This window comes from Cryptomeria japonica, chromosome 10 (assembly GCF_030272615.1).
Source record: "Cryptomeria japonica chromosome 10, Sugi_1.0, whole genome shotgun sequence".
Classification (NCBI taxonomy): domain Eukaryota; kingdom Viridiplantae; phylum Streptophyta; class Pinopsida; order Cupressales; family Cupressaceae; genus Cryptomeria; species Cryptomeria japonica.
In genome coordinates, this window is record NC_081414.1 from 531,559,061 (window position 1) to 531,578,664 (window position 19,604).

Here is a 19,604-nt window from a genome sequence, read left to right on the forward strand (position 1 = left end):
AATAATTTTCTTAAATATTAATAAATTTAAATAAAAATTCTTTTAGATGAATAAAAGAATTAAACACAAATGAATATTTTTTTTTATAAAAAATAAACGTATTCAAGACATCTATCCATTATATATAATAATAATAATAAAAAATCTTCACATTATATTTATAGTTTTTAATTTTTTTTTTTAAGATATAAAACTATAAAAAGGAATTTCTTTCTAATAATAAAACATCTCTTTCCCCAACCAAAAATAAAATAGAATAAATTAAGAAAAGCTTGAAATTTAAGAAGGTAATTACAGTGGATTATTTAATTGTGGTGGAGACCAATTATAAGACTTGTCTAAATCGAATTCGGGTGGTGGAATTCGAAAGACGGTTTTGGATGCCTTTCTTCGCGCTGTTATACTTATTCTTCAAACTCAACTGTCTATCTACACGTGTAACAAAAACTTGCGAGGCAAATGATAGCTTAACACCCAGTCCAGAGCCTTCTATATATTACACACCAATTTGACGGTCTAGAATGAATTGCTATTGATGACATTTGGCGACTATCATTAAAATGATCAGAGATATATCTAGGGTTTTTAGGCGCTCTGCAACGTTTTTTAAATGACTTTCTGTTCAAACTGTTATAACAAACGACCGGTTTGCTGTTTGCAAGTGCTTCGGGCTGAAATTCCCCTCTGGTTTGGATTTGCATATATTTTGTTCAAGTAAGTAACTTTACTCGATCATCAATTCAGGATGGGATGAATTTTATGCTTTTGTTTTTCAGAATTTCAATTATTTATGCTTTGATTTACAGATAAGTTTCTGAGGTTTTTATTTGAGCTGCAGAAATGGGTGGTCGAAGGAGAAATAAAGGAGTGGAAGGTGGTCGACGATGCACACCGTCGTATCTTCCGAACAAGGAGGTTGTGGATTTCTCGCGCCCCCAAAAAACGACAGGTACAGAAAGTTTAATGCAATTAGATTTTGTAGTTTTTTTGATTTTCGATGTTCATTTGTTCAATCTCTTTTTCTGGATGTTACATAGCGTATATTCTAATTTTGGCATTTTGATATGATGGTTTTCTGACACTGCACCCTGACATGAGTTATTATATATATCGACTATTGGGTGCAGGGTTAGGCAGTCCAATACGCTTTTAAGTTGGAGATTGTGAACTTTGAGCTTTTATTTATGGGATTCATTGTATTTCAAAAACTTTAGGTGTATTGAGATGAAAATTGGGTGTCACTCGTTTCACTATATTTGCCATCAGTAATATGGGGGTTTAAAGCTGTAATTTTTTTATTTTTCCAATTCTATGTTCTCTTATCTGCTAATTGAAAGTATATTTAGATTAAAGTTTCTGTTGCATGAAATATGTGTTATTTGGTGATTTGGCATTGAATATGTGGGGACGTTTGGTATCTGCTTTTTTTTCTTGGTATTCTGGAGGGAAGTTGAGGGTTGTCTTTAATGCTGTATGGAGTGTGCTTGAGCGAGTCTTAAACACGGGTCTGGCTTGAGTTACCCCTTTAATTATTTCATCACAACCTCACCACATGTCCACTAGAGTTCTTGGCTAACTTAGTGCGAGGGAGGATTGAAATTTGAATCATTCTAACCTTCATATGTGCAGGATTGAAATTTGAATCATTCTAACCCTCATATGTGCAGTATCTTGTTATTTTTAGCAGAGTTGAATTTGAGAATGAGTTCTTTACTGCTTTGAGTGTTGGTATTTCTGCCTCTGCTGAATTGGTTTGAGAATTAATAGAGTTTTGGGTTGGATATTATGAGTTTAATAAAGGGCATATTTTATTAACGAATAAAATGGTCCTGTTTGGCGAGTATGGCTGAAACTAGGGTTCGTAAAATTTAAGCGCCTTCCACTGGCATGTATAGTGTGGGATGTGTTTGGATAAATCTGTATTTAAGTATTGTATATATTGATGTAGAAACGGGCTGTGAGCAAATTCTCGTAGGGCTTTGTTGTTGTAGTAAGATCTGTTTACTTGTGCTTATAATGTATTGTCTAACTCGTGTGTGGATGTTCCCAGCCGTCTGGATACCAGCTGTACCATTGTTGGAAAAGGAATTTTGTGAGCAATCTATTGGTCTTTCATGGAAAGAATTTTGTGAGGCAAAGAAAAACACAATTTACTTTCCAGACATAGAAAAGTGGAATGATTTAGCAGCAGCAGAAGCTTTTCATCTTGCCAAGAAGAGGTATATTGCAAAGACTAATTCCACTCCTTTTGACATGCCAGAACTTGATCCCAGTGCATACATTGATGTAGTAGATTGGAATTCACTTGACTCGGGAGATATTGACTGGCCAGAGGGACATGGCTCTGATTCAGACAATGAAGAAAATTGTGCAAATGGAGTCCAAGAGACTGGAAATCTGCCAGATTTGGATCAAGAGATAACAGCATCTGAAAAAGAGAGGTACGAAAAAGAAAAAAGTCAATGGAAGGAAAGACCTTTTGGGTATGGGCGTGTCTACTTTCCTGAAATTCATGAAGCACGCACAGTTATCTGTAAGGTTGTTGACCTGTATACCGCTGAGCCTCAATTAACTGATCACTGGTTGGTGGATTTGTGGTCAAAAAGTTTCAGGCCAAGTGAGAAGAATTCAGTTACTGGTTCTTTGGTTTGTAATAATAATGAAAACATTATTGGCATAAGTGCAATGCAATCAGGCTGGACCGAAGATGAAAAGGAAGTGAAAACAAATTCAACTGGGGATAATATAGAGCAGAAGAATGGAACTATGGAAAACATGGCATGTCAGTTTGCAGAAGGTTCAGATAAGAAAAAATGGGGAAATACAACAAAAACAGGCTTAAATGAAAATAAAATGAAAGTAATATGTTACCCAAAGGTCCATCCAGTGGAGCAGAAGAATGCAGCAATGACTCATTTAGCCAAGAATGAGTTTGAAGCCTCTGGATGGGGTGCCGAGTTTGAGCACGATGAGGAAGTAATATGTCATCCAGATGTTCCTCCTCTGATTTGTAGTAAGAATCAAAATAAAAAATGGGAAAATACAATAAAAACAGGTCTAAATGAAATTGGAGTAAAACGTTATCCAGAAGTCCACATCATGGAACAGAAGAATGAAATGGTGACAACAAAAAATGAGTTTGATGCCTCTGGATGGGGTCCAGAATTTGAGCATGAAAAGGAAAATGAGTGGATGGGAAATTTGCAAGAAAATTTCCCTTATCATGAGTACAAAGTGGGTGCCTCTAAAGTTTTCATTCCTGCAGCTAGCAGAAATTCTGTTGGCTGCAGATACCAAGATGAAAATGAGTGTAATTATGAACTAGGTGATTGCCAACACCAAAACCAGTATTTTGCACAAAATCACTGGGAGCCATTTTCACAATTTTCCCCAAGGAGGGTTGATGTTCCTGCAAGAAGAAACCGGAGATTTCAAACCAATAAAAAAGTTAATGGGGGGCATTTGTCTCTCAATCTAAATCAAAATGTAGAGTTAAATTCAGCATCTTCTTGTAATCGAGGTGTGCATCATTCATCTCTTAAATTATTTAAATTTATGTACATATCATTTAGAATATTTCTGTTACTGAGCTGAAGGTTCTTAGGTGTTTTCTCACTGAAATATTCAGGTTATTTTAAGGAATGTTACCCTGCACCCAGCGGTCATGATTTTCAGAAGAATGCCAAGTACTGGAGGCAAAATAAGGTTTGGTGAGATGGACTTGGAAAGATTTTACATACTAGTGATACATCTTAAGTGGCATGCTGGTGTATGCTTGAGAAAGTTCTTAATGACAGTGATCGCACAAATGGCATAAAGTGCAAGGCAGAGATATATTTGGTATCAATTGTCTGATCATGGGTCAAGAAAATATTTGTATATCATATTGAAATCGGTGTTGTGAGTTTTTTTTCCTAGTGATTATTTGCCAATAGTCACATTTTTTCAATGCAACAATATAATGTTTTCTAAACTTTATGCATAGTTTTAATTAAGTGGAGAGCATGCTGTTTTATTCAGAATCACAGCTTATGCTTGTTTTGCATTCAAGCAATGCAATCATATTACGACATGATATTCTTTGTGGGAATTAGTTACAACATTCCAAAGTATTATTTACCCAACATAGGGTTGAAGCGTTTGTATACATCGGAATTCTACATTCTTTATAAGATTTAACATATTGCTGTAATTCTGTGTTTCCGTGTTACATTTCTTTGGGTCAAATTTCATGCCACAAAAGTGCAACCTGGATTAAAATACAGAGATTAAAGATTTTATAGCCATTATTAAGAATTTATTTGCTTCACAATCTCGATCCAACCATAATAGTCTTTAGCAAGATCTCTTTTTGGCTCAACAAATTTTAAAGGTGGGTGTTTCTCCAAATATTATTTTTCTTGTCACTATTATCAAAGTTTGGGAACAAGGAACAGATGATCCAAGATGTGTTGGAATTATCATGTCTGTCAAGTTGTGGTTAAAAGTTGAAACTTTTCAGACCCAATGAATTGATATGGGAGTTTTAGATTTAATATGCAGCACTAAATGTTTTTTTGAATGAACTGTGACTGCATTGGATCCAATGCCTTTCATAAAACAGGATGGAGAGTAGTTGATGTGACTGTTTTGCAAATTTGAAGATGGACAGTTACATGTATACAATGCATGGTTTACCCCAAGGATTCCATTCTTCCCCTTGCTTAGTGTGTTACTGTTGCAGAAGATGAACATCTGATTTCTAATGTAATTTGTAACTTTATCCAAAACTGGTCTCATGCATTATCCTACATAGCTGTTAATTTTATTTATAGGCATGCATAACCGTTCACATATACTCTTCATTTGAATGAACTATTTTCCAACGAGTTTCATCAAGAAAACTAAAGCAGTTATATAGGTGTGACTTTTTTTTTTTAAATAAATTTTGAGATGGCATCCCATTCTTGTAAATTTTTTTATAGCACACACTGTACATTCATTAACTGACATTATATGATATTTCTTCCAATTACATGTATACATATTGGAATGTATATCCTGATGATGCTTTTTTTCCTCTTTTGCTTAAAGTGTTACTGAATTAGAAGAAATCCAAAATTGGCTTCAGTACTTAATCCCATATGTTGATTTTATTTGCAGGCATGTATAACACTAATAAGCATACAAATGTATTCTGCATTTGAATTCTTATCCCACTACTTTCATCAAGTATTTTTCTTTCCAAGCCTTCCCAAAATTGATCACAATTTTACACATAATGGGAGCACAAAAGTTGGATTCTTCATAAGTTGGTTTTAGATTAAGCTGAAAAAGGTTAGAATTTGGTCACAAAAAAATTTAGAAGCAAGACACTACTCATTATTAGAGTTATGTAGCTCACAAATCTCTTGATTTGAGATATAAGCAGTCTAGGATTAGTTTGCAGCATTCGTATTATAGAAACAAAGGTCAAACATTACAATTTGGAAGTAATAAACATTAATTGTAATTTCTTTTGGAAATGAGAATGAGGAAAAGGATTGTTGGGAGAAGACTCATGACATGTAGCAAAATAGGCCAACACTAAATAATAATGACAATAATGTGAACGATGAGTCTAACAAAGGAGACAAATACTTAGGAGATGAAAGATACGTTTGATAGGTATGTGTATACTAGGACAAAGGAGACATGACTCGAAATGTAAGGACTATAGGGAAAGAAAATTGAAATGTTTACTCACAATAAACTTGATTTAGGTTATATATAGTACGTAGACTTTGGAATAAAAAGGCACCTGACATTCAATAAAGTTTGGTTTGAAGAAATTGAAAACAAAGAGTTCTCTATGGAAGGTTGTGGATGATGAATATATTGCCAATTTAGTAGATGCTTTGTGTGCTAGAGTTCAAAAGTAATTTCTTTTGGGTTGGTCAAAGATGAAGCAAAATTGCAAGGTGGATTTTGATGATTGATGCTTGCTAAAGGATCATCAATAATGAGTCAAGGAATACAAAAGAATGTTTTTGAAAGAATGAAATAAAAAAATTCTAATAACGTCCACAAGGTCAAAGTAGTGTATGGGACCCAAGAGAAACATATGATCCCTCCTAGAAACAAGGCATCAAAACCTTATAAAAGTTTGTAATCTCCTCTCGAGATTAGATCTTCGACAATGAATGTTGATCAAGAAGTTTGTATTTTTGTCCAGTCTTGCCTTCTCAAACAAGTTTAAATTTTCAATTTTCAAGGTGTCTTCGTGATTGGTACAAATGTTGTAAGTTGAACACTCCATGACGAAGTGTCATTTTATCACCACCACTCCCTTTTAAAAAATAGGCATATTCTCTTTTCCCACTCCATTTTAGGTATCAACCATTTGCTAGCTTCACATCTAAGATGATGTGAACTAGTCCTTAATTGGGCTATCTACATTTTTGCTTTCCACTTAATATCCGTTCTTATGGAGGCTTTTGCCTTATGATCTCATGTGGGGTTAATTTCTTTGATATGGTAAGCTTTTTTCACCCTATTTGTTTTGTGCATATGACATCCTTAAATTGTTTCTCACAAACCTTTTTTATTTTCTCAATAGTATTTGGACATTTCTGCATATTAATGTCCCATTTTTTCATCCATTTGTCATTTCGGTTCATCCATGTGTTCTTTCTTCGCGTTAGCTCTTTCCTCCATAATTAGCCTAGGCAAATCCATACTTCGAATTTTCTTTAGGTATCTTAATAGGTAGACCATTGCCGATGCTTCCAGGGGAAAGTACCTGCTTCAGCCAATAAAATCTTGTATGGAACAACAATCTTAATTTTGAGGCTGCTTATGGTGAGATGTTTTTGGATTCTTTCTACTGCCTCCATATGTAATCTAACATGCTGCTGCCTCGAATTTTGCACCCATATAGAATCACCAAAGTAACAAGAAAACCAAAAGGAATTCTCTTGGTTTTCCAATACCATTATTTTGCATTCTTACATCTATCTTGCAAGGAGTATAATGCTTTCCAATCTCTTTAAATTCCTTTTTCTTTGCATGTTTTCCAATTGAGCTGCTTGTGAAAATGAAACCCAAGGTATTTGTACTCATGCACTACCTCCAGCAGGTTGCCTTCAAAAAGAGAGTTAATTTGTTTCCTCTTTCTATGCAATGAGAAGATCATTATTTTGGTTTTGTTAATGTTCACCTACATTTCTACCTCTTGACAAAAGGTTTCAAGCACCCTCAAGCGTTTTCTCAAACAATGAGCTGTTTTAGGAATTAATATGAGATCAATTGCATAAAGAGTAACTTTATTACGTACTTAGCCAATTGAACTACAACCCCAGCAATCTTGTCTATTCACTCTTTTAACTTATCAATGTATAGCCCAAACAAAGTTGGGGAAAGTGGGCAACCTTGTTTGATGCTAAAGCATTTTGACATTCCGTCATTGGTTTTGAATTTTAGCCTTGACCTGTTAATGAAGCCAATTGACTGTTGCTCTAAGCCTTCTAGAATTCCCATTTTCTCGACCCTATTCCATAGATTGCAACATGATACCATGTTGAAGGCTTTTTAAAAGTCTACAAAGTAGCAAACACCTAATCTCTCTAGGCATAACATATTTTTTCAATCAAGAACCTAAGGGTAACACCATGATCAATAGTAAAATGTTTTGGTCTAATAAAACCAACCTATCCTTTAGCTCTTTTTCCCTCTTTTTTTTGCCAAATTGCTAATTTTGCATTCAACCATGCTTCTAAAATGTTTTCTAAAGAGGGGATTAACCATAATAGTTCAATAATTTGATGGATTGGTATTACTCCTTTTGTATAGAGGAATAAAAACATTGGTCCCCCAATCTTCCAAGAAGCCCTCTTGAATAACATTATTGAAGATGCACTTGATATGAGGTGTAAGGACCTCAATACCCCATTTAAATGTCCTGCTTGTAGCTCGTCAACATCTTGTGCTTTACCTCCTACCAACCTTTTAATGCCTTGATTTGATATATTTAGTGGTGAAAAGTTCAATATTAGTATTGATTACTATCTATGTGTATCCTAGTCATGCTCATAACAACTTCGGATATTGAAGCCATTGGAAACCTGTGATTTTCTTTTTTATTTCTTTCCTCTATAGTTCATTCCAAAATCTTTTGGGGTTGTCTTTTCTAAGGGCAGTCAGCTCCCCCCCTGCTTGTTTTTCGCATACTTTTATTTTCTACACCGTAACAACTTGTCGTACCCCTACTTTCTTTATCCTTTCCACGCTCTTGCAATTATCTTTTTCATATCTTGCACTCATTGTCGAAAGAATTATCGAAAAAAGTATGTTTTGTTCCTCTCTTGGACCCATCTAAAGCCTCGTGTATTAGGGGAATCAACATATATTTGCTTCTAGGGTGGTTCATTGTGTAAGCTCTATTATTCTCATACTCTCTAAAAAGCCTTTTGAGGGAAGCTCTGAAGAGTTTTGATTTTCTTGAGTCATGAGGATTTAACCTAGTGAAGGTGCTTTCGTTTGGTTGAGGTGGTTTTGTTCCCCTTGTTTCTTGTTTATGTGGATGTCTAGCTTTACATATATTGGATTATGATTTGATTTCAGCCCTATTTGGCAGCCTCCAACCACTAACTTCATTATCCTCGAGGTATAATTATATGCGCAAATAACATGGTTCACCACACTTTGTTCATTGTAGGTTCTGTAGATGATGTTGCACAAATTCGGCCATGCCCTTATACCATTGCATATAACCAAGTTGTATAAACTACATAGCCCCAATAATTTTTCGATGTAGCGTGTAGCATTAACTTTACTATTTTGTGAGGTCCTTTCCCAAAGTTGATAGCTCTCTTCCTCCAACCATAATGTGTCACCTTTCTCTTTGTATATGCTTTTCAGATTGAGGGCTTGAATATTTGCTGCCCTAGCATTAAAGTCATCTAATATTAAAATTTCCCCCATGGCATTAAAACATAAGTGTCTTTTTAAAGTTATGATCCTTATGATTTAGATTCCTTTTCTTATATGATTTTGAGCCTTTTGGAGCGAAGTAGCATGCGTCCAGCCTTATTGTTAGTTGGTTTTCTATTATTTTCAGCCATATATTATTGTTTGTTTGGGTCTTCTATCTCCACTTTTATATTTTTTGTTTGGGTCTTCTATCTCCACTTTTATATTTTTGTACCATGTTACTTTGATTAGAACTACGACGTCATTTGTGACTGTTAGTCCTCTCATTCCATATGAAGCTTTTTTATGCCCTTAAAATTTTAGGACTTTACACCCATCATGTTCATGAACCTCTGTAAAAATGATAATGTATTTTTCTTCTACTATGGGCCTCAACCCAAGTCCTCTTCTCCATGGATAACCTTTACAATTCCAATTTGCCATTGTCAAATGTTTTTGGGGCCTCAAATTCCTATTTTTGTTGTGTCATTCTGTCACTAACTTGGGCCTTTCCATTTTATAATTAAGTCCCTTTTCTTGCATCTCTCGCTGCCTTTACTGTTTTTCACTCTTTTTAGTTTTCTTCTTGCTGTACTATGATTAAGTGCTTATCAATGTATATTTGTGTAGCTCTTAGGATCCTTTTGTTCCTTAGTAGCATGTTCTCATCTTCTATGTTCCTCAAGGTAACTCTTCATGCTTTCTCTCACCATCTCTTATCCGTTTTCCAATCCTATTTGCTTGTTGAATGAATCTTGACCATTTGCAGTTGGTCTTTAAAAAAGTCTTTTGTTAGCTCTTTTGTGATTTCTTTCTCACCAATCTTTTAGTCCTTTAACGATGATTTTCACATTCCTATCACTTCTGTCCTTTTCTTCTCTTATTTGCCTCTTAACTAGTTTTTCTATGAGTTCCCTCTATGTGTTTGATGGTCCTTTTACTACTTGAGCCTGGGATTTGGCCGCCTCTATTTATTCTCTTACCTAATTTTATTTCATCATTATGTGGTGATTGCTGATTGGATCTCTTTTATTTGTGGATCACAGCTTCCTTCTAGCACTTTTGTCTTCTGTTTTTTTTTTTGGCTATTTGATTTAGTCTAAAACTGGCCTTATTGAAATCAATTCTTTCTTTCCTTTTGTCATGGTATTTTTTAATTTGTTTGCCTGTTTTTTGAGCAGTTTGTTCTCCCTTGTTAATTTCCAATTGAATTCTGCAACCTCCTTCATCTATGTGCCTATCTTCAACCTTTCCTCCTTAAATGTTGGTGAGTTTGACCCCCGATTTGCTTTGTAATTGATGTCATGTGAAATATTGAGCTCACTTTTTGCTTTCCTTTACCTTGCTTATTCTTTTTTTGTTCTTGTTGGGTTTCTTCCACGTTTACTAATTCCTTATGCACTATTTTTAGTAAAAAAGCTGTGAATTTTCCCTTCTTTGCAAGCTTCACATTTTTAGGTTTCCTATGCCTTAGAATCCCCTTTTACTATTTTCCATTTATGTAGACACATCTTTCCACTGCTTGAGAGGTTATTATGAGGATACCCTAGGGCACATGCTCCCCACATGCTATTTACTGCTTTTGCAAGAGCATTGAAACTGGGGTACAAAAGAGTAGTTGAGGGGCTTGTTGGGAAGTTAAAAGGGATTAAAAAAGCTCCTTGAGGTTTCATTCCCATCATAGGCCTTTGAATTTGTTTACCCCTGCAAACCTATCTATTGTTTCAATATCGTAGGTTGTGTATTCTTCTCTCAGACTGATCTACTATGCTTTTGGTGCTAGTTTAAAGTCTTCTAGACCTTCACTATTTTCATTATGTCGTTTCATTAGATTCCGCCCCTGTTTGCATTTGTGATTTGCTTTGAAAAAAATGGCTTTGATTTGTTTGATGTTTATGGTTTGCTTTCGTGAAATGATTGCAATGCTTTCAAGTGCATAAGAAAGTTACAAAAGGATGTAAGATAAAGACATGGTGGGGCTCACTTGTTTTCCACTTGTGACTAAACTCTTCTTTAAATGGACTTGACAAAACCTTTGGATTCTTTCAAAATTATTCTGATACCCAAAGTCATACTTAATTTTCTCAGATCTCACTGCAGGTAACTCCCTTACCTAGGCCTCACTAGAAATCTTCTGAAACCCTTTGTAAGTTTGACTGTTAAATTGGAACAATCGTGAATTAGACCAGAAGTTGTGAATGGAGGACTACCCTATTTGCAAGCCACCTCACGAGCTACCTAATGTTGGCAAACCACCTCCGTGCATACACCACCAAATAATTTAAATCCTTAACTTGTTTGCACTTTAGGAAGAAAGATGTAGGAGGAAGCTTCTAGAAGTTGATAAGAGATTAGCAATAAACTACAATAGCTCATGTGACTATATCTTATCCCTTTCTTCTTTGGACTAAATTATCCTTAATTTCTATTTAGAGGTACAGAGAGCTGCTCAAGTCTTCATTGTGACATCACTTAGCTTGACTTGGAAATGGGTCTTTATGCCTGTTGATTCAAGTAGCATCCATCAGATAAAACCATATACCTATCTGTTTACATCAAATGAAGAAAGACGGTAATGCAGATATATATTTCATATGAATGATTTATATATCGAACCTCTTCACTATCGAATTGCAATTAATACATGTCCAAAACATTATTGATATATAATCGGGTTATATTAGAATTGACCCGAATTAGTTATCGGGCTTGTTTGCTTTGATACCGATTCATTATCGGGTGTGTTTATATCGATCTGTTATCATTTACACCGATTAGTTATCGTAGACACCGAATGGATCAGTTGCCATTTGGAAGAGTCACGACCAAGTGACATCTTGGTCGGACATGTCCGAAAGACATGTCCGATCAAGGTGCCACTTGATCGTGTCTACCTTTCTATATATGCATCATTCAAAAGAAAGGGGATGACATTGAAATCGATACATGTTCATCCTTCATACCTGCAGCAAAAGTAAGACAAAAATATTATTGTCATAGTTATAATACCTAAATCTTAAATACACAATATTGCATATAACTTGTTCATTAAATTGGAAATTGCAATAACATTTACAATGCCTACCTAAGTAGTAGTGGAGTTATTCCTAGAATTGCATCTTGTAGACTGTAATGTCCCCTTATGAGCGATGAATAAGCAGAGAGGAATTCTCTAGCCTTTTCTATTCCCTGAGGCAAGAAGATTAAATGAATAAGAAGGGAATGTGTGAATAATTAAAAATGAGCCCAAAAAGCTAAAGTAACCATACATTTGTATTTGATTATTCATTATTCATTATTAATGGCGCCATTTTAAGTGAAGACCTCATTTCTACTAGGCGATACTTTAAGGGGAAAACTAAATTAATGCCCAAGTCTAGACTCTAAACTAATGCTAAAGGCGAACTAATTAATGATGTAGATATGTTGAGACAATTCCAATTCATGAAGAATTGATGGCTTTTTGATTGAGGATTTTTGTATATATTGGCAGCGTGGGGTTTGGCTGGGCATTCACAACTTCATTTTTGATGATTTTAATTTCTCTCTGAAAATTGTTGAATATCAGGACGAAACCCCTGAGTTCTTGGTTCTGAACGTAGCCCTAGAACTTTTATTTTGGCAAATCGATTCCCCATTCAGACTTAGTTTCCAGCAATTTATGGTGGTGATTCAGTCAACACAAGAAATCGTTACTGGAAGCTATAACTCGAGGGCTTCAAGGATTGAATTGCAGAATTCTATTGACTTTGCCCATCTTTCATAGGCAATTAGAGGTGAGTGGAGACCAGCTTGAAGGGGAAAAACGCTGCAGTTTTGAAAATTGTGGCCTTGTAGCTGAGTATTGTGGCTTGGTTAGTGTTGATGTGTTTTTTATGCTCATGCGAACACAGAATAAAATACCAAGGTATCTTATCCTCTCTTGAACAAAGTTTCCCCGAAAGCTGAAGATTTCGCCTAAGGATCAATCAAGGCAACTCCAAGGTTCTTATATGTAGGGTCTCTATGTGTGGATAAGCTCAATTTGGTCTGATGTGATTATGCTGGAATCACAAGGGGACTTACGTTCGACTGCCTGAGCGTTTAATCTGCTGGAACTTGAATCCTATCTACTAGTTGGAAGATAAAGAAATGGCAAAAGATACAGGGTTTGGAGAATCTAATCTAAAACCTAGAATGCAAGAAGATGGATGAACGACTAGGTGGAGTCCTACTAGGCTAGGTCTTACCATCAAACTGAACAATTCGACACCAACTCAGTGCGATCTTCTAGGGTAGTTTTGAAGATGTTCAAATCATCACTATCAAACATTGATCATCATTCAAGTTAATGCATGACCAATAGACGTGTAACGACTCGAGATTAAGCTCATTCAATGCTAGTTGACCATGCAGGGCGCACTTACAGTCAGCAAAAGGCTAGTGGTTTGGACTAGGTGGATTCCACACGAGTGCATTCAATAACTTCCTTCATTCAATCTAATTAATCATCATCTAAAATGAAGATTCAATGAGAAACCATGCATATTGCAAAGAAACGACATATTTCACCATATCTTCAATGAAAATGGAGTTCATTTACAATCAAGGCAACAATTTCTTGCCTTCTCTTCCTAATCTACTCTAACTTCTATTCTATTCAATATTCTAGCTACTAACTCTTCTCTATTCTAGCCTCTATTAGATAACTCTTAACTATTAACCTCTACAAATGAATAGCCAGAGCTTTATATAGAGAGCTCTTTACAATTCAATGGCTTTGATTGATTTACAATCAATGGCTAGGATTACAAGATGAAAACCCTAATTAGGGTTTGTTACAACAAACTCCCTTAGCCAATGAGAAAATTACATTCAATATTTGAGAACCAATAGGAAGCAGGGGTAGGTGCCTCGAAGTTTGTGCCATCACTGGTGAGTCAGGTACATTGGATCTGGACATGTTAACGTGGACCTATCTGACTGGAGGAACAGTGACTGGGACGCCACCTTGCCTGCGTTTATGCTTGGTTGGTCTTCTTCTGTCCTTGGTGTACTTGATGGATGATGTACCCCCTTGACTCATATGTTTGATGAAGCTTCCTTATGGTTAGATCACTCCTTAGTAGCCCACTTCGCCTTGAAATGCTTATAGGATCTTTCTTCTGATATCATGCGGTTTCTCCATATGGCAAAATGAGGTCCTTGAGGATAACTTGGTCTATTACGTGCCACTCCTTGAACACTTGAAGTCCTCCAACTTTGAAGCACCTTGAGTCCTCTCTCACGCATTTGAAGTGTCCTTGATGATGATGGAGCTTGAGTAGGTCTTCCTTGTCCTGGCCTGATCCTCCTCCATCTTGATTTTATTAATCTGCAAAACAAACAAAGGATGATTAAGTATACATTATATATTTGTTCTAACATGATATTTCTCACCTTAAATCATCAACAAGAAGGCATTAGAATGAAATTCGCTCAGGATCCTCTCCAGGGACAGGCCCTATAGTGAAATTTGCTCTGGATCCTCTCCAGGGACAGGAGCGAAATTGGACAAAGTTGCTCAATTAGACCTCATTTTCAACCTTACCTTACCAAGATCAAATCATTCGCCTCCAAAATTGTTTAGGAATGGGTTTTGCTCAAGGACTTAGTCAAAACTTTAGATCTCCTAGGAATTTCGCTCTGGACCCTTTGGAAGGGTCAGGAGCGAAATTTGCATTGTAGCTCAATTTTCATCATTTCTTTGCCTCAAATCTCTTCTCAAGGCAAGAATACATCAATCTTATGCCATAGGGACAAAATCTAGGCTTCAAACAAGGAGCAAAATAGTGTTTTAAGAAATTTCGCTTTGGACCTTGGCCAAGGACAGGACCTATAAGAAATTTCGCTCTAGACCCTTTGGAAGGGTCAGGAGTGAAATTTGTGATTTAGCTTCAATTCCATCACTTCATTGCCTTAAATCACCTTTCAAAGGCAAGTGCATATCAATTCTTTCCCAACCATGCCTTAGAAATCAAGATCTTGGTCTCAACAAGGAGCAAATAGAGGTTTTAGGAAATTTCGCTTTGGACCCTTTGGAAGGGTCAGGAGCAAAATTTGCATTTTAGGACAAATTCTTCACATTTAGTGACCACAAATTACTCAAATGCATGCCTAAGGATCAATCAACCTCAATCAACACTAGGCTTGATACAAAATTGGGAGCAAAAGGAGGTTTTAGGAATTTCGCTTTGGACCCTTTGGAAGGGTCAGGAGCGAAATTTACATATTAGGCCTAATTCTTCCACCTTTTTACCCCTCAATTGCTTCCAAGGCATGATGACATCCTAACTATGGCTTCAAGGCACAAAATTTAGTTCAAAATTGAGGCGAAGGGAGGATTCTATAAAATTTTGCTCTGGACCCTTTGGAAGGGCCAGGAGCGAAATTTGTCTTTTAGGCTTAAATCCATCATTTCCTTCACTTTCATTCACTTCTTAAGGCAAGAATATATCAATCCTCCCCCAACCATGTCCTAGGAACAAAGATCTTGGTTTGAACAAGGAGGAAAATAGCGTTTTTAAGAAATTTCGCTCTGGACCCTTTGGAAGGGTCAGGAGCGAAATTCTCCCGTAGGCTCATTTCACACTTCTTTTCCTCCCAACTCATCTCAAACTTGACTTATCAAATCTCCTCTTTCCATAATCAATTCAATTCGCTCTCAAAGCAGTACCTACTCATTACTTTTGGTGAGGAAATAAGCCATCCTAAGGATTTCGCTCTGGACCCTTTGGAAGGGTCAGGAGCGAAATTCATGTTTTACTTGATTTTCCTTCACAAAACTCCATTTCTCATCTTTCAATCATCAAAAACAAGCCTTTTGCCTTCAAGAATTGCTTGAGAATGAGTTAGTTTGTAGGTTGGAGCAAGGTATAATGCTTCATGGAGAAATTCGCTCTGGACCCTTTGAAGGGTCAGGAGCTTGAAATTTTTTCTCTCTGGACCCTTTGGAAAGGTTAGGAGCGAAATTTGCAATTGTGCTCAAATTCCTCAACTTTCATCACTTCACTTTGTTTCACACATCAATACTCTCTCAATAACGTCACAAGGACAAGGTTTATGAGGCAAGTTAAGACCAAGAAGGGAGATATTAGGAAATACGCTTTGGACCCTTTGGGGGTCAGGAGTGAAAATTGACATGTTAGTCTCTCTGTCAGGATTCATATATGGGATATAACATTTAAGTATAAGTTCTTATACTTTAAGTTATATTCCATATATATTGTCAAGATGTTTGAGAGTGGTTTCGGACCTCCAGGAGTTATAATGCAAAATCTAATTTTTGGAGGATTCTTCAATTTTCTAGACAGCGCCAAATTTCAGGACATTTGAGGATCAGGATGACATTCCAGATTCCTTAAGGCGAATTCGCTTTGTCCTTGATGTAAGGGATGGGACTTAGGAGGACATTATGCATTCAACCAAGGTTTGATTTAGCAACTTGAAGTGCGACCAGATAGTACACAAAAAACACCCTAGGAATGATCTAAATAACCCCTAATCACTCAATTGACCAGACCTCCTGAGGAGATCCACCTACTGACCCACTTCAACTTAAGCAGAGCCTGCTATCCTAATGATCTCTCTGACAACTCTCCAATGCAAAGGCTAAAAGCCAAGACCAAACAACTAAGCAAAGAAAACTAACCCTTAGAAAGCAAAAAGTAGGGGTCCCCATTTGCAATGGGGCGATGTGTGAATACGTCACAACATCTAGTGCCACCTTGAATAAATGTTCCTGAACATTTCAGAGATAAAGACCCAATCGACACTTAGAACCTCTGGAAAATTCAACCCAACTTATCAGGCGACTAGAAAATGTACTCAAAGAGGAAGGAGAATCCTTAACCAGATCAAGACACTTAGTCTTTGATTACCCATGTGTGTGCAAGTGTATTCATTCTTCTCGACAAGGCAACTATGACCTTCAGGTTCCCCTGTGATTGGCTACGCAGTATATCTAAACTTCTTAAGCTTCCTGTATAGAGCCTCGCTGCCAGTTAGATATCTATAGTCTCGACGAGGTTATCGCCGCAATCTCACGAACATTGCTCCATTACCAATCGGGCGTCCATAGCCTCGATGGAGTTACTTGCATGTTCCCATTAGCCAATTTTGATATTTCATTTTCCCTTTTTTTTTGATTTTTCTCTTTCATTTTCTCATTTTTCTCTTTTGATATTGCTTTTTCGTTCCGTCAATTCCTTTGGCTCATAAGCAGCGAAGCTTACTAGGGTTTGAAGATTGCGGTGGCGCTGAAGCAAGATTTTGGATTTTTCACTAATCACAGCTTCGCCTGAAAAAACCATAATGACTCGGAGTTTATTAATGTGTAAAGATATAGTAATCAAAAGATGTCGGCATCAAGACACAAATTGATTCTCTTCCAAGTCAAGTACAAGTCCTGATCAGATGATAAAGCTGGAGAGGAATAACCTCGGATTCAAAGCACTTCATGAATAGATATCTTAAGCAATGAGTCTAACATAAGATCCAAGATATGGCCAGTGTTTGAGCAAAACAACATAGACGCCTTTCTTACAAATGGAGGCTCCCACCGAGGACACCTAAACTAAACAAACCAACCGACTGACCCAAAGCAACCTGACTGATAGACCGACTCAAAGCAAACTAAACTAAAGCCAACCAAAAGCCAACGAACTAAACTACCCGAGCCACTAAAGAATCATGAGTCAAGTGACTCAAGGCAAATTAAGAACAAGGCTCAAAAGACCCCTAACCTAAAACACACGAAAAGAAAACCTACTCTAAAGCTATATACAAGACTCCCAGACTTGACATGACTCAAAGAAGCGAAATATATACATGTATTTACATGATTTCTCAGGTTGTTCAACAGGAGCGTGGCAAAGGTGATGGTTCTCAGTCAAGCAAATTCATCTTTGAATATAGAAAAGCAAGCTCTCACCATGCATCTCTCATATTCAGGCAAGGTTTCATGTAAGATAATTAGTTGAGGTAACTCATCAGGACCATGATCTATCCAAATGCAAGTTGTTTTCCCAAAACCCCCATAATCAAAATCATAATAACTTTCAAAGCTAGGATTAAGGAAAGAGGCAACCTTGCATATTTTAGGCTCAGATGGAAATGCTTGCTCAAATGGAAGTGGTTGTTCACCATTCAGTGCATTGCCGAAAGAGAGATCATCAGTTGCTTCAGGAGGTCGCCATTGGTGATGTACCATTCCACGAGCATTCACAACATGTCGATCCTTACTTGCAAGCTCTTCTTTGAATAAGCTTAGCGCCCCTTCGAATAGCTCAACTTTCTTTACTTTCATAGTGACATCTTGCATAAACCATGCATCCTCATAAAATTTTGTGAGCATATCCTCAAAAATTAATGATTCGCTGATAGATTGAGCTTCAAAGATTTCCTCTAGTTGATCAAATACAATCTCTGGTGATGTCTCATCCTCAAGTGTTGTCTCGGGAGACCGAAGTTGATGATGGATTACATCACTCACCATAACTTGTTTATCTTGAAAATTTTTAGGCAGTGATTCCATTTGTGCTTCCTCTATAAGATCCTTCAGTGCTCCCTCAAATATCATGATGATAATGGTGTCTTCGAGCGCCCCCTCAAATTGTTCTTCATATCTGAGCTCACTTATGATGGTTTGTATTTCCTCATTCAACATCTCAACTTGATTGTCCTCTTTAAGAATGCTATTTGAAACCTCTTGTAATTCACTCTCAAGGATCTCCTTTTGTAGCATAAATGAAAATTCCTTGAGGAATGATTCATCTTCTTTAAGGGTTGTTGAATTGTTTTCTTCTTTTGGTGCAAGGTGTAGAGAGCTATCATTCACTGCTTCACATTGATCATTAGGTGCATTTGTATCGTTGACGTGCAACTGGTTCTTCTCACAATTAGGTGCTGGAGTGATATCTTGTTCATATGTTCTTCTGAATTCATTTGCGAGATGTGCACCCCAGGATTTGTTCACAATACACTCTTCCTCGAACAAAGCCGACATTCCAAACTGATATCTGACTCGGTTGATGGCCATTTCACATACTGAGCAAGTAAATTCAAAAGGAGGTGCGTTATGAATCCTACACCATAATGGTAGCAATATGCCCTCTAAATGCATTTCACCATTCAAAATAAGTTGACTTTCGATCATCCACAAAAAGCTTGTAAGAGGATCCTTTCTTTTTGGGACACTGAAACTGCTTTCTTCTGTTTCTGGTCTAGGAACATCCCAAAAGAAGATCTTTCCCTGTGCTGCCGATTCCATCCTTGATAAGTATTTCAAGCGATGCATTTCATCATGTTCATCTGTCTCATGGATTCGACATTGCCCTGGCCTTGCAAACTCAGACAATTTGCATGGATAAAGCCGTGCATTCAATCTCGACCAAAGATGAGGAATATCAACTTGTTGCTCATCGTGAAATTGTTGGTCGCTCCATCTAGAAATCTTTCTTTTTTGATTTTTTGATTTTTTTGGTTTTTTACTTTTTTGGATTTTTTGGAATAAGAGATCTTGAATATCTCAGATTCAACTTGAAAACTCAATTGGTTCCAGCTGCACGAAGTGCTTTCTTCTTTGCAAGTCCAATTGATGACCCAATGATCACCTCCTTTCTCTGTAACACTTCCGTCGAGCGTTGAAGATGGCTTCC

At 36.7% G+C, this 19,604-nt stretch overlaps 1 protein-coding gene across 2 annotated transcripts; it reads left to right on the plus strand.

Moving 5' to 3' along the window:
* Positions 1-366: 366 nt before the first annotated feature.
* On the plus strand, positions 367-4,192 carry LOC131060794 (uncharacterized). Of its 2 annotated transcripts, none has more exons than XM_057994194.2 (4): positions 367-714; positions 839-949; positions 2,261-3,520; positions 3,629-4,192. In XM_057994194.2, the coding sequence occupies exons 2-4, from the start codon at positions 841-843 to the stop codon at positions 3,712-3,714; spliced, it is 1,455 nt and encodes a 484-aa protein (XP_057850177.2). In that variant the 5' UTR covers positions 367-714; positions 839-840; the 3' UTR covers positions 3,715-4,192. The 2 variants fall into 2 exon arrangements, with proteins under 2 accessions (XP_057850177.2, XP_057850176.2); XM_057994193.2 differs by having other exon boundaries at positions 368-714; positions 2,051-3,520.
* The last annotated feature ends 15,412 nt before the right edge of the window (positions 4,193-19,604 follow it).

Excerpts from the sequence above, each read along its gene's own strand:
- LOC131060794 (XM_057994193.2), top strand. The coding sequence starts at position 841 with ATGGGTGGTCGAAGGAGAAATAAAGGAGTGGAAGGTGGTCGACGATGC. Across the intron at positions 950-2,050 it reads GCGCCCCCAAAAAACGACAG|CCGTCTGGATACCAGCTGTA; the intron begins GTACAGAAAGTT and ends GGATGTTCCCAG. Across the intron at positions 3,521-3,628 it reads AGCATCTTCTTGTAATCGAG|GTTATTTTAAGGAATGTTAC; the intron begins GTGTGCATCATT and ends TGAAATATTCAG.